The sequence below is a fragment of the Coptis chinensis genome, chromosome 6, assembly GCF_015680905.1.
Source record: "Coptis chinensis isolate HL-2020 chromosome 6, ASM1568090v1, whole genome shotgun sequence".
In the NCBI taxonomy this organism is placed as follows: domain Eukaryota; kingdom Viridiplantae; phylum Streptophyta; class Magnoliopsida; order Ranunculales; family Ranunculaceae; genus Coptis; species Coptis chinensis.
Window position 1 is genome coordinate 15,384,599 of NC_141461.1, and position 15,288 is coordinate 15,399,886.

At 37.8% G+C, this 15,288-nt stretch overlaps 2 protein-coding genes and 1 pseudogene across 4 annotated transcripts; all 3 read left to right on the forward strand.

The window, feature by feature from the left end:
• The first annotated feature begins 724 nt into the window (after positions 1-724).
• On the forward strand, positions 725-2,776 carry LOC147491701 (glycosyltransferase family 92 protein RCOM_0530710-like). The gene has a single exon (XM_086566805.1). It carries the CDS (start codon positions 847-849, stop codon positions 2,602-2,604), a length of 1,758 nt encoding a protein of 585 aa, XP_086422931.1. The 5' UTR covers positions 725-846; the 3' UTR covers positions 2,605-2,776.
• A 3,729-nt stretch (positions 2,777-6,505) lies between these two features.
• LOC147491702 (SEC1 family transport protein SLY1-like) lies at positions 6,506-11,091 on the forward strand. Of its 2 annotated transcripts, none has more exons than XM_086568624.1 (3): positions 6,506-6,683; positions 6,760-6,857; positions 7,061-7,360. In XM_086568624.1, exons 1-3 carry the CDS (start codon positions 6,653-6,655, stop codon positions 7,208-7,210), a joined length of 279 nt encoding a protein of 92 aa, XP_086424750.1. In that variant the 5' UTR covers positions 6,506-6,652; the 3' UTR covers positions 7,211-7,360. The 2 variants fall into 2 exon arrangements, 1 of the variants encoding a protein (XP_086424750.1); XR_015199640.1 differs by lacking the exon at positions 7,061-7,360 and adding an exon at positions 10,532-11,091 and having other exon boundaries at positions 6,530-6,683.
• Positions 7,497-9,031, forward strand: LOC147491703 (SEC1 family transport protein SLY1 pseudogene; annotated as a pseudogene). The gene has a single exon (XR_015199639.1). The product of XR_015199639.1 is annotated as an SEC1 family transport protein SLY1 pseudogene (transcript).
• Positions 11,092-15,288: the final 4,197 nt, after the last annotated feature.

Sequence of the window (15,288 nt, forward strand, 5' to 3'; positions counted from 1 at the left end):
TAATCATATCAAATGATCTAATAATGAGGATCCGTGCAGATATTGTTTTATATGTTGAGTAAGCACCGCACCATTAGTAAAGAGATTAAGTGGTTCTATCACGCTACAATATAATGAAAAGTTTATAATGCATCCTCATCCTCTCTATAATCAAATTTTGAGGTTATATCATCATGTTTCTAATGATAGAGATATTGGACAACGGGAACTTGATTAGGTATGAGCACAAGGAGGTCAAGATTAAGAGAATTATGCAAAAGGTGCAATATAATCTTTTTTAGTATTGAGGCTTACATGAAGGATGAAGAAACGATAAAAGGGGAATGAAGCAAATGAAAATTAAAAATTGATTGTTAAACGATAGGTCGGGCAATAGTGCTGTACTTAGAGCTGCTCGATCAGAGGAGTTATTTTGCAATAGATGGCGAGTAATCAAAATTAAGTCTGCAATGTTCTCACATTTTATCATAATTGATTGGTTTAATATTTACCAATTGATTTCCAAAATGTTCAAAACATTGTGCACCAAAAAAAAATTTTTTTTACTTCAAGCAAAATATCTTAAAGATCCCGGCCCGGCCCGGCCCGGGTCCAAAATCTAGTTCGAACTAAATTAGTAAGTAGTTTCCGACTAGGAAAAGACATGAACCCGAGTCAGTATAAAAGCGACCAAAGACTTCATAAGCACCTTAAAATAAAACTTTGATTATTTTTGCCAAAGACTTCACCAAAATCCGTGTTACCATCAACCGTATTTGACACACACACGCAACTTCAAAGACCAGCTTAAAAAAAAACCCTTCTACTCAAAACCTCATATCTCTCTTTTTTCTCAAACCAGCCACTATGCGCCAGAAAAACCATACACCTCTTATTTCCATATTCATCTCCTTCCTTCTTTTCACAACTTTATCTTTATACGTCGTTCGCAACTTCTTCTCTGGGCAAAAACTTCAACTTAGTCCATCCACCATAAAAAGTTTGCAGCACAATAACTTGATCAAAGAAGAAGTCGAAGAAGATTCTCACCGCCTAGTTCGTAACAACCCGCCTTTAGTAAAATATGTGCAACCTGAATCTGTCCTCTTACCTGACTGGGAAGTACTATTTGTCTCATCGCCTGATAGTATATTGTCCAAGGATAACGAGTATACATGTGTTTTCCAAAACAACGAGACTTCTCCAGGGGAGTATACCGGTTTTTTACAGTCTAGTAACCGGACGGTATTTAAGTGCGAGGTACCGGATAGTGTCCGTTGTATCAGGCCATTGCTTAAGCCTATTCTGACGAAATCGGATGAAAATATTACGTTCAGTAATGGGTCCAACGCGGTAGAGATGATTAGGTGGAGTTTTTTAGCTTATGAGTCTTTGTCAACGGAGAACGACGTTATCTTGTTTGCTAAAGGAATAAATAACCGACAAGGAGTGAATAGATCACCAGAAGAGCTACTTTGTGTATTCGATAATGGCGTTGGTTATTCTGTTAAAACGAGCGTTGTCACTTCTGCCCAAGAAGTTTTTAGGTGTAATCATCCTACTGAAACAGAGTTAGGCAGTTTGTTTAAGGATGGAGATGAGAAAATCAAAATTTCGCTTGAGATAGTTGGGATAAGACCGGTTCGGGTTCCTTCAGTGGCCTATTATGTGCCTAAGAGTAGTATTGAAGACGGCGAGGGAAAGGCACAATTGTGTGCGTGTACAATGGTATATAATGTGGCCAAGTTCTTGAAAGAGTGGGTTATATATAATTCAAAACTTGGTGTTGAGAAGTTTATACTGTATGATAATGATAGTGATGATGATTTGCATAAGGTGGTTCAAGGACTAGTTGATGGTGAAGAGTATAATGTGAAGGTTTTCTTTTGGCCATGGCCTAAAGCACAAGAAGCAGGATTCTCACACAGTGCAATTTATGCTAAAGAATCATGTAAATGGATGATGTATATGGATGTTGATGAATTTGTTTTCGCTCACTCATGGCTTAATGAATCTGAACCATCTCAAGGTATGATACCATCATTCTTACCAACAACTCCTTTGTCGTCGTCCCCAGCGCCAGCGCCATCGCCTAATACTAATTTGTCAGATGAGAAGGCGAAATGGTTAGCGCAGCCAATTGGGCAAGTCTCAATTAAGTGTCTCGATTACGGCCCATCCAATCAACAATCACACCCTATTGCCGGAGTTACTCAAGGGTATACATGTCGAAGAAGGAATGAGCAACGACACAAATCAATTGTGTTACTAGACACTATCGATACATCTTTACAGAATGCAATCCACCATTTTCGATTAAAAGAAGGATGGCGAGGAAACACATTGAGTTTGCATAAAGGAGTTGTGCATCACTTCAAGTATCAAGCCTGGTCTGAATTTAAGGCTAAGTTTAGAAGAAGGGTATCAACTTATGTTGTGGATTGGACACAAGAGGCGAACCTCAAGTCTAAAGATAGAACGCCTGGTCTTGGATTAGAAGCAATTGAGCCAGAAGGGTGGGCTCAACAATTTTGTGAAGTGAATGATACTAGGCTAAAGAGGACTACTCAAAGATGGTTTAGTCAAGATTCGGCCATTGGCTCTAAATTGGTTTGGCAAGATTAGTGTGTGGCTAATGATTTGTGCTAACTTTTTGAAGGTCAGGTCATGTTGAACAGTTGAAGACATAAAAAAAACTTGTATATACAGAAAATGTAATAGGGAAACATGTTCATAAAATCTTTTGTTCTTTTATTTCTCAATATATATTTTTCACTCGTTGGGGTGTGTTCTCTTACTCTCATTTTTAAACTCAAAATCAAGTGTGCATTAAATTTGAGTGCACCATTTAAGGATGCTCTAAAGAACACAAAATACACTGTTGAAGTTCAACGTCATCAAACCCGATTACTTAACATACAATCACCTACACCCAGACAATCATCCAACTCTCTTCACATCATAAACCTCTCTCTCTCTCTCAGCAATGACATTTAGTTTTTAGTCTTCAAAAATAAACAAATTAAGAAAAATTAAGAACGCGTATTAATCTTTCCATGCTTCTTCACAGGCCTAGAAGAAAGGCACTGAAGTGTATGAATCTCCAGAAGGAGGGCACTCCCCAACTGCTATAGTTGGCCTTCACTCCTTCAACTCCTTAACCCTCATCAAGCTTCTTCTGAAATCAGAAAGATAGAGAAAGATAGATAGCGCAATCAATTTGCCACAGGGAAGTACTTCCAAAAATCTCCATTTGCCAGGTCTATTTCAAATTCTATTCCAGTCAGTTGAAATAGAAGCCAAAATTAGATTATATTTCATAGAAAGATGTGAAGACGTATGGTTAATTAAGCTTTAACAATAATTCATTTTAGTTAAAGTTTATCATCATATTCCTAAGTATTTGCTTATTGGAAAAAGTATCACAACAAATACTATGCCATTAAAACAAGTTGAATGAGAAACATTCAGATTTCAATTCAACTTTTAAACTCTCCCTAATATTTTTGGTATTTGTTATTAACATACCTATATTGCGTTGGGCAGACCCAAAAAAAAAACAATTATTACAAGTGTACTATTGGTTTCAAAAAGTCCAAAAAATAATAATTATTATAAGTGTGTTATTGGTTTCAAAAAATTGAATTCGAAAACCCCAAGTTTAAACGACCCGGTTAGGTCGTTCATTGTACAAACCCAACAATATGGCAATACCGTTTGGACTAAGTCTCCAACGATATGGCCACATCGTTTGGACTAAGTTCCAAACGACTTGGCCATAACCGCCTGTGCCTTTAGTCAAAACGATGTGCCTTACCGGGTCAAGAGGCCAAAAACGAAACTTTATATTTTTTCAAAGTTCAAATCCCAAACGGTGTGGCCATACCATTTGGACTAAGTCTCCAACGATATGACCATACCATTTGGACTAAGTCCCAAACGGTGTGGCCAAGTCATTTGGAACTTAGTCCAAACGATGTGCCCACACCGTTGGACTAAGTCCCCAAACGATATGGCCACACCGCTTTAAATTTGAACTTTGAAAAAATATAAAGTTTACGCTTTCTTAACTCTTAACGGTGCACATCATTTGACTAAGCCCCAAATGGTGTGGCCAAGTTGTTTGGGACTTAGTCCAAACGGTGTGGCCATATCGTTGGAGACTTAGTCCAAACGACTTGGCCCAAACGGTGTGGTCATATCGTTGGGTTTGCACAATGAACGACCTAGCCGGGTCGTTTAAGTTTGGAGTTTTCGAATTCAATTTTTTGGAACCAATGACACACTTGTAATAATTGTTTTTTTTTTTAACCAATAGCACACTTGTAATAATTTTTTTTTTTTTGGGTCTGCCCAACATAATATGTGGTCTGTGAGTAATAGGACTCATATTTTTTTGTTAATTAAAGCTTATCATCATATCTTTTGCACATTCGAAAAGTATGGCAACAAATATTGATCAATAATATTATGCCACGTGGATAAGAGACGTGCATCCCTCAACAACCAGTTGCCAAGCCCAAAAAAAAAGTCTTGTTATTGACGGACCAATTTTGTGTTGGGCAGACCACATCACCAAAGCCCGCACAAAAATAAACAGGAAATAACCAGTTACAACCAGTTAATTTCATTTGGCAAATCAAAATTTTAAGTTACAACCAGTTAACTTCATTACGTTTAAACAAAGTAGAGTTTGTATTAAGAAAGGATGGTTTATTGAAATACTATGATAAATTATGATTCTCCTACTGAAGTACTGAGATATTTTGTTTTTCATAAAGGATGGTTTACTTGAGCGATGAAGACACGTCAGAGGAAGACCAAGGTAAACCTCTTATGTCATCCTCTGTTGGGGTTGCTAATTACAAGACAAGTTCTTAAACGTGATTTTAAAGAGATGTTACATTCCAGACCTATAAAAAAAAAATGTTATTGGTGTTGTATGTTCTTCTATTTAGAACTTTGTCGTCGAGAAACAACAAAATAATATCTATCCAGGGATCTATTCTTGGCTATTTTTTCCGATGGATGAAACTTCAAATGCCAAGTTCAACTCACTGAGTCTACAAGACTATGAAAATCATGTTCGAAGTGCCAAGGGCTTATCCGTGTATGTTCAGGGATCTCCATTTGGGTGGTTGGTGATAGAATTTGCGGGGGGTTGGAGATGGTCAATCCATTCACCCGTGCTCGTTTTCCCCTTCCTTCTCTGAATACCCTTTGAGGCGCATTTATGTTGCTAATTTGTATGGATATCTACACATCAAGAAGTTTGTCTTGGTCCGCTTCTCTCCTAAGTCATCACCTCGTCATATGTAGTAGCATTTGCAATTATCGTTGAGAATGTTGGTTTTATGAGACCAGAGACCAAACATGGTCCAAGATAAAATGTTGAGCTACTATATTTTGATGATATTACTTTATTCAAGGACGATTTGTATAGTGTTAATAATTTTGGCACAATTTTAAGTTTAGGACTTAGGGTATAGTTTAGGGATTAGGGATTAGAAATGTGGGAGAAAATAAGAGAAATGCTAAACAAGTTGCCAACATGTTACCTTGATGTAGTTTGGGGAAGGGGGTGTTCGCGAGCCCAAAAAAAAAAAAAAAAGAAAAAGAAAGTGGACTAACCCTTTGAAGTTTAGATCGAATGACAACATCCACCATTTTCTCCGTGTTACGCCACCACTGCTGTGACCACTTGCACCACCGTCAAACTCTCTATATCTTCTCTCTCAATCTAACCAAGAATGCCTCAAAATCCATAAAATTGTGCCTAAAGTTAAAATTAGAACAATTTGTAAAGTTAAAATTAGAACAAGTTGCAAGTTGTTACACTAATATTGGAGTTGAAACTTATAAATTTAAATTTCCATCACCCATTAAATTTAAATGTATTAATTTTGAAACTCAAAATCACACCTTTAGTGTTAGATAACATTTTGTGTGTTTGGTAGTGGTGCGGTTTAGAGAGAAGGAGAAAAGGTAGAGAAAAAGAAAAAAAATGAGAGAAATAGTAGAAAGAGACAAAAGAGGATGATAGCTGTGGAAATTTGGTTGGTGCCGGCGGTGGTGGTGAAAAGGGAAGACTTCTTTTTTTAGTGGTTTATCACTTTTCCCAGTTGCACAAATTGTTTTCCACGTGGAGTATTATGATTAGTTTGTGTTACATTCAAAGGGCATCTCCATAGGGCATCTCTAATTGGGGGGGGGGGGGGGGAGTTTACACTCCAAATGTTTGGGCGACACTTTAACCAACGTCTGAACAAAAAAAAATTTGGATGTCTCTAAAGTTATAATTTATAATTTTTTAACTCGGACGTCCCATTTTAAATTAAAGAGAGACGTCACTTTAAGTGACGTCCGAGTTTAAAATCTAATTTTTTTTTACACTTTTCCATTGGGGAGTACAAAGTGTAGATATTTATAGGCTACACAATAATATGCTATTAGAGTTGTTAATTTTACACCCCCCGTTACGATAGTTTAGTCCTTATACTAGTCCAGCATCTCACCCTTAAATTTCCAATCAACATCCCACCCTTGATTCTGTACAACACACGATTATTTAACCTACAACCTACACCACACTATCACCCATAAAACATCTTCATCAGCTTCACATCTCTCTCTCACTCAGATCCAACCTCAATTCTCTAAAAAAAAAAAAACCATGGCACTGAATCTCCGTCAAAAACAAACAAGTAAGTTTTCCCACCACCCCTTTTTAATTTCCTCATCCTTTTAAATTAACACATTTCATTTTATTTTATTTTGCAGGTTGTATAATTCGAATGTTGAATCTAAACCAACTTATAAACACACCCACCACAGCAACAACAACAACAACAAATTCATCATCAGAAGAAGTATACAAGGTACTAATATTTGACAAATATTGCCGTGACATATTATCACCAATAATACATATCAAAGATCTACGTAAACATGGTATAACACTTTACTTTTAATAGACAAAGATCGTCAAATGATACCCGATGTGCCCGCGATATATTTCGTACAGCCCAATCACTTCAATATATCCAAAATTATTAATGATGCTAATAGGTCATTGTACCAGACATTTCACTTGAATTTTTCGTCCTCGTTACCACGCCCGTTGTTGGAGAATTTGGCGTCGGGTACGTTGGAAGGGAACGGTGTGGAGAGGATATCCAAGGTGTTTGATCAGTATTTGGAGTTTGTTACTTTGGAGGATAATATGTTTTAAACTGCGCAAAAATTTGTGTTATGTACAATTGAATGACCCTTCCGCTGGGGATAAGGAGATTGAGGAGATTATTGAGAGGGTTGTTAGTGGGTTGTTTTGTGTATTGGCTACGCTTTGGTGTGGTTCCGATTATTAGGTGTCCACGTGGTGGGCCGGGCGGAAATGGTGGCTCTTGGCGTTGGATTTGAGGTTGAGGGATCATTTGATATCGAAGAATAACTTGTTTACTGAAGGTGGGAATTTCGGGAGTTCTTTTCAGAGGCCAGTTTTGTGTATTTTTATAGGAATTTCGAAGCTTTTCGGTTGGGATACAGCATGATTTTAGGTACAGGCCACTTGTTCATGATGTGCTTGGGTTGAAGCTTAATGCGTTGACCGTGAAAGGGGAGAAAGGTGGGCCTAGGTCTTATGAGTTGGATGCTTCTGACCCATTTTGGGTTGCTAATGGTTCTTTGGAGTTTCCGGAAGTTGCAGTGGAGATTGAGACTCAGTTGACTAAGTATAAGAAGGATGTGGAGGAGGTGAATGAGAGGACTGGTGGGAAAGATGGGGCTGAGTTTGATGGTACGGATTTGATTGGGAATACGAGACATTTGATGAATGCAGTGAACTCACTGCCTGAACTTACAGAAAGGAAACAGGTGATCGATAAGCATACCAACATTGCTACTGCGTTGTTGGGGGAGATCAAGGAGAGGTCGTTGGATTCCTATGCTAAGAAGGAGAACGAGATGTTGACGAGAGGAAACTTTGACAGAAATGAGCTCTTTAGTGTTCTGAGAGGCAAAGGCACAAAGGCTGATAAGCTACGGTTTGCAATAATATACCTTCTCTCCACAGAAACCACACCCCAGTCAGAACTGGAAGCAGTGGAGGCCGCACTGAGAGAGTCTGAGGTAGACACTTGTGCATTTCAATATGTAAAGAAGATAAAATCTCTTAATATCTCACTGGCTTCAGCTAATTCTGCGAGCAAAAGTAATATTGTTGATTGGGCTGAGAAGCTGTATGGGCAGTCGATCAATGCCGTAACAGCCCTCTTGTCGGGTGGTAGGCAGCTTGCTCTGACAAGGACGGTAGAAGCACTTATAGAGGGGAGACCAAACCCTGAAATTGAATCCTACCTCATGTTTGATCCACGTGCTCCAAGGTCAAGCTCAGGAACTGGAGGGAGTCATTTGAAAGGACCATTTAAGGAGGCAATCGTGTTTATGATTGGTGGTGGGAATTATGTTGAGTATGAAGGCTTGCAGGAATTGGCACATCGCCAGCAGCCTGTTAAGCACATTGTATATGGTACCACTGAGGTTCTCACTGGGGCGCATTTTGTGGAGCAGCTTACACTGTTGGGGCAGAAGATGGGACTAGGCAGTAGCAGTGTTCCTTCATCTCATTAAGGTGGATAGGCCATGTTTCCTTATATCAGGCTGTCGGATAGTGCATGTGCAGGAGCAGCTGTGTTACAGGATTTTAAATTAGTGATCTCATCCATACATGTGGCAGTTGTGTATAACAAGCTGGTAACAAGAGGACATTGATCGTCGCTGATCCAAAACATTAAACAAGGACATATGGGGAGATGGAGAAAGGGTGGTTATGTGGTTGTCTCATTTTTTTGAGATTCAATAGATACATTTCAACCAGTATCATCATATATCAGCGAATCCGTGCATGTTTGGTAGTTTAATTACATCATATATTTTCTGTCTCCCTGTCTGTCTTCTTCTTTACAGCTTTATGTGTGGAACATGTATTTCTCTAGAGATTAATGTGAGTTTCCATTGACGCTTGAATTTTTCTAGATCCGTCTCTGTTTTTGTAGCTCAGCTAGAGTAAGGGGCAACCACTCCCAATATTGATTGTAGTTTTGAAGATTATGAAACATTTCTTTTTATAGCTTAAATGATTTATATTTCCCCTTTAGCTTTATTTGGTTTGCTGTTTGATAAGAAAAACGTGTACTGCCAACCTGAGTGAGTTATGTTACTAGGAAATACTTTTATGTCTGTATGTTTGCCTTGTTATGTGTTGTTTTTCATCGATGAATACTTCGGCTTCAAGATTTGACCACCTTTAATTTAGTTATTTGATGGATAATTCATACTCTTACAATTGTTTTTCCCAGTTCCACCGACTGAATATTCAAAAACTTCTAAGAAATTTACCAAAAAAATAGTAGTTCATCAAGTAAGTAATGATTTGAGAAGTATGTTGTATTCTATTGAGAGTTGCCAGAATTCTTTTGGGCGTGTTGTGATTGTGTGGTGTGTCGAGCTCCCCATGTTTCTGTGGAATGTGGCCATCTGCTCATGTTCTATTTACTAGTTGCTTATAGCATTCCAGTTTTAAGCATCTTGGTTCCAGGGGCCAAGTTTAGGTAGTTTTACTACCTAGCTTGGGTTCTGCAGATATTATCTATGTAAAGATATTTTATTTATAAAAGGAAGTGCTTGAGAAATTGAGCCTCTTTGGTGTATTATATGGCCGATAAAATCAAGTTCTGCAAAACTGCTTTAAATTTTACCCAAAAATTTCTTTGTAGAGAATTATGAGCCGATTTGATAAGAGTCAGCAGTGTGTTTCTGTGTATGTTGTAGACTTGTAGTTATAATGTTATTTACATGTACAATAGAATGAAGCATATCTTGGTAATTTTTGTGAAAAAGTATTGTTTGATCAATTTAGTGGTGTCTAGCCATCTACCACTAAAATATTAAGTTTTCTTCTCTTAAAGTTCTCTAAAATATTAACTTTCGTTCTTCTGACAACTGTTTTATTTCTAAGGTCATAAGAGTACTGTGGAGTCGTGGACTAATTGTTTGCAACTTTGCATCATAAAAACATGTGAACTTTGCATCTTTATGTTAGTTCATAGCACATAATCTGAATGAAATTACTTCATGTAGCACAAATTGCATGTATGAAGTTGTGCACTTGCATGTTGGGTTTGCAAATATGTGAGTATACAAATAAATGAGTAGAAGTAGTTTATAAGAGATTGGTTTACCATCTCTAAGTACTTGGCCTTCCGTTATCATTCTGTGTGTATGTTTTTATTGGACAATGGAGTCTCGCTACCTTGTAGAAATAACTATTTCTCACTGAGTTGATATTTGCTTCAGATTGAGACCCCTGTATAAAGTAGGACTTCATAAATGCATCTTATGGTTTTGTCTGAAAAGTGGGAACATTGATCCACTCCCATGTATTATGATGTTGTCGCCTACTGCTGACACTGCCGATCTGCATCATATTTATACCTATGTTAGTTGATAAATTTCAACATGATAACAATTTCTCACCGCATGATATTTGCTTCAGATTGAGACTGAAAACTCCTGTATAAAGTAGGACTTCATAAATGCATCTTATGGTTTTGTCTGAAAAATGGGAACATTGATCCAGGCTTCCAGGTATTATGCTGTTGTCGTTTATTTCTGACATTGGCGAACTGCATCATATTTATAACTATGTTAGTTGATACATTTCAGCATGATATGTATACCTATGTTAAGATGCATTTATCAGTGAAAAGTGTCATATATTGTCCTCAGTGCATGCATTAGAAACCGGAGCTCTCACTGTTCTCAATTGACTACTATTTGAGTTCATCTATTAGCTGCTCTGATTGGCTGTTGACGAGATGTGTTATATTGTTTTTTTTAATACTCATACTTGGTATTAACTATGCTAGAATGCTGTCCCAAATCTGGTAGCAGGCCTTACCAGGTTGTATAACTTTGCTGCGCCTTGTCTTGAATATGAACTTTGATTATATTTTCTTTTTGATAAGCATGAATGTTCAGTTGAGAATGATGTAGAGTTTGGGATATTGAGGTAAGTCTTATTTAGTGGCGGGTATTGAAACAAAATTGTAGATTTGATAGGATCATTTTTAGTTTGATTATGTTGATAGCATATTGGAGTGCTGGCCCTTACTGAGTAGGGAAAAATCGTAAGACAAAAAATGACCAGATTGTGAAAATCAGGGAGCGTAGGTTTTGTTTGACAGAAGCAAAAGGTCCAAATCCAATCCAAGATGCGCAGGTTTAAGTGGACATCCCTGTGAGTGAAATTCTGGCAGTGGAACTTCCTTACTGCCAGACGATTAATGCCCTTAAACACCAGCATACATATTTCTTTTGGAAACTTTTTCTAGACTGCTCATTAACATAGCGTGGCTCACAATGCAAATTCCTCTTAGATAACTTATATCGAATTGTTAGAACTAGGACCCCAGTCTGGCAATTCGCATTTTGTTATTTGTTATTACTTTAGGGTACCCATTACTTTATTCCATGTGTAGATCCTGCTCTATATATCAGGGATGACGAGTACATCTTGTCCGGAGATGGCAATGGGTTGGGTTTGGGATAAGATTTACATTTGCACCAAATATTGGATTGGGATGCCGGGTTGGCTTAATTCCTGCAAGTTTTGTCAAATGCATCCCAGTGCAGTCGTATTGTTATCGTTACCAGTCACAGGTCTTCACTCATTTGCAAAAACGTTGACATTTGAATCATTCAACTCTTCTTTGAATAATAGTTCGCTAATTTGTTCCAAGGTTTGAAGAAAACAAAAAAAAAACAAACAAGATAAACGCAACAAATTTTGTATTTTATTACTTCTGACTTTTGGAGCAATGCATTCTTTGGCATAAACCATCTCCAAATCTTCATCAGTCCTCCTGACTTCAATTTTTCTCTCAAAGTTCAAATACCCATTTCTTGAAATTGGAAGGCTGGTGGTACCTTTAAAGGGATCTCCAAATTGAATCTTTTAAGAAACAACACCAGCACTTCTCACTCTGCCTCACAGTGTCACCTCTATTCTTCGAGGAATAAGTCTAGTTTGTTGTGTTTTTATTTTGGAAGACGGATGGGAAAAGGGTATTGTAAAATGCAGAGAAAATTACCCGACTTGTTTTGCTATAGGGAAGGGCGATGGCAACGGCAATGTTTCCAACCCCAACATCCGTGATGATGTTTTGGTGGAGATACTCATCAAACTCCCCGCAAAATCTCTAGCACAGTTCAAATGTGTATGCAAGCGCTGGTGTTCCTTGATTCGAGATCCTACCTTTGTTTACTCCCATTTGACTATAACCACAGAAAAAGGTATGGGGATTATTCAGACCAGGGACTCTGAGGGATTTGGTTTTTATTCAATCGACCAATACGGCATAGCAAAAAAAGTACACCAAACAATTTTGTACCCTCGTGTACTTTCATGCAATGGTTTATTGTGCTTACAAGAAAGAACTTACTACTTTATAAGATTTCGTAACCCCGTCACTAAAGAAACGATAACCATACCAAGACCATTCAACTCACAGATGTCGGGGGGGGTGGTTTTGAGACGGCATTGGGGTTTGATACTTGTTTAAGGAAATATAAGGTGGTCTGCTTCAATCCTCATCATCCACAATCTAGTTCAGAAATCATGCTATCACTCTAGGGATCGGAAGCACTACGTGGAAAAAGATCAAATGTCCGATAGGATTTACAATTGATATCTTTCGAGAAGCCATATACGCTAATGGGAATTTGAATTGGTCATTTAGCGTTATAGATCATGTGAATGGATTAATTAGGCAGCCTTTGGTGATGGCATTAAACCTTGCCTCTGAAGAGTGTAGAATGATTACGGGTCCTGATGTAACTCTTACGCGTTACAGTTACTGGCTACGTGAGTTGGGAGGTTATTTAACTCTAGGGCATACACCATTGAACAAGAGGAATACAGTGACCATGTGGATGTTGAAGGATTATGACAAACAAGGGTGGGTCAAACAATGCACATTTCAAATACCATATGGACCCTGTTCCGGGTCTAGTGTTCTACCAATTCGAAACGATATAATGTTGTTCCAATCAAAGAAGTACCAGAGCCACTATGTATGCCACTATGATAAATGCCATAAGCTGTTCAAGGAGATCAAAGTTTACGGGCTACCACCACCAGTCACAGGCTTTGTTAACTTCCATGTTGAGAGTCTGGTCAGTTTTAAATATATGTGAAAGCTTTATGGAACAGTACAGTTGCTGATTTCCTGATTGAATTATCTTGTACTTAGTCTTTCGTATTTCAGCAAAACCCTGTACCTTTGGTACTTATAGTTGCATTTTAAGCTTCTATCTCCCTTGCTGTCTCCTTTTGTTACAGTTTTAGGTGTGAAACTTGTATTTTTTTTGTACTTGTATGTTAAAGTGAGCTTCCAGTGTCAATAGAAGTTTTAATTCCATATCTGTTATTGCTATATCAGCTAGAGTAAGGAGAACCATTGCATACATTGATTGTGGTTTTGAAGAAAAGAATATTGAACTCATTCCTTTTAATAGTTTGAATGGCCTATAATGTATTCAATTAATTCTTATGTTGCTTACTTCGTTTGCTATTACTGCCAAGCTGATTGAGTTCAAGTTATTTGATAATACTTTGATGTTTATAGACTGGCCTAGTTATGTGTTAGCTGTTACAATCTTAGATTCGTTTTCCCACTTCCACAGATCAAATTCCGAGTAGTACTAAGGAATTTACCACAAATGAAAAGTTCATCAAGGAAGGAAATGTTTGACTGAGAGTTGCCAAAACATTTCTGTGTGCGTTTGGCATTTTGGCTCTGTAGTGTGTCGATATCCTGATGTTCTTGTGGAGTATATCCATGTTATATTTTCGTGTTGCACATACATGCACATACTCCATATCGGATTCCAGACTTCCAGTAGTTGAGCCTCTTGGGTGCAGGGGCAAATTTAGATAGTTTTTAGTTTTTTACTACCCGAGTATTGATGTCACTACTGCTGCAAAAACTACTTGAATTTTCTGCTAAAAAATTTCTGCGGAGAATAATTTTATTAATCCGAGTGTGTTCCTAGTGTATCTTGCAATTGTTACTACTACTGGTTTGTAGAATGAAGTATGTCTTGTTATCTGTCTGAAATCTGAATAGCAGATTGTTCGACCAGTTTAGTGGCTTGGCGTCTGCCATTCTTTTCTTAATAGTCCCTAAAATTAACTTTCTTCTATGAACTATTTTTGCATGTTTCCAATGACATAATAAGGCCGTGGACTAGTTGTTTGTAACTTTGCAGCTTCTGAGCGAAATTCTGGTAGTGGAGCTTCCTGCCAGATGATTAAAGTACTTCTCACTCTCTGTCTCACCTCTATTCTTTTCACTTTTCCTTCACCCTTTGAGGATAAGTCTAGTTTGTTGAAATTTATCCAGGAAGAGCAATGGGAAAATGGTATAGCAAAATGCTGCAGAGAAATCTATCTTTGACTTGTTTTGGTACAGGGAAAGTCAACGACAGTGAAAAAGAAAGCAAACGCGAAGGTGGAGCAAATTTGGAACAATGCCAACATCCCTGATGATGTTTTGGTGGAGATACTTGGCAGACTTCCAGCAAAATCTCTAGCACGGATCAAGTGTGTATGCAAACACTGGTGGTCCTACATTTGTTTACTCCCATTTGGCTCTTAATAGGGAAAAGAGATATGGAGGTGATTATTCAGATTAGAGACTATGCATGAGAAGGGTCGTTTTTCGTTTTATAGGATCGACCAGTATGGCAGAGCAGAAAATTTACACTTAACAGCTTCGTTCCCACGTGTACTTTCATGCCACGGTTCGCTATGTTTCGCTGAAGGAGCTTCATACTCTATAAGTTTTTTAACCCTATCATTAAAGAAATAATTACCATACCTAGACCATTCAAGTCGAAGATGTGTGGGGCAAATTTTGAGACAGCATTGGGATTTGATACTTGTTCAAAAAGTACAAGGTGGTCTGCTTCAATCCACATCAATCACATTCTAATTCTAATTCAGAAGTCATGGTATACACTCTAGGGGCCAGAGTTAATTCGTGGAGATGTATCAAATGTCCGTCAGAATTTAGAATTTATTCCTTTCAAAGCGCCATATACGCTAATGGGACTTTTCATTGGCCATTTTACAGATCATGTGAATGGATTTACGCAGTCTATGATGACGACATTAAACCTTGCCGATGAAGAGTTTGGAGAGATTACAGGTCCTGATGTAAATGTATATCTTTTGCGTTGTAGTTACTG

Coding starts and splice junctions, on each gene's coding strand:
- LOC147491701 (XM_086566805.1), top strand. CDS start 847: ATGCGCCAGAAAAACCATACACCTCTTATTTCCATATTCATCTCCTTC.
- LOC147491702 (XM_086568624.1), top strand. CDS start 6,653: ATGGCACTGAATCTCCGTCAAAAACAAACAA. Junction 6,684..6,759: donor TCTCCGTCAAAAACAAACAA/GTAAGTTTTCCC, acceptor TTTATTTTGCAG/GTTGTATAATTCGAATGTTG. Junction 6,858..7,060: donor CATCAGAAGAAGTATACAAG/GTACTAATATTT, acceptor TCATTGTACCAG/ACATTTCACTTGAATTTTTC.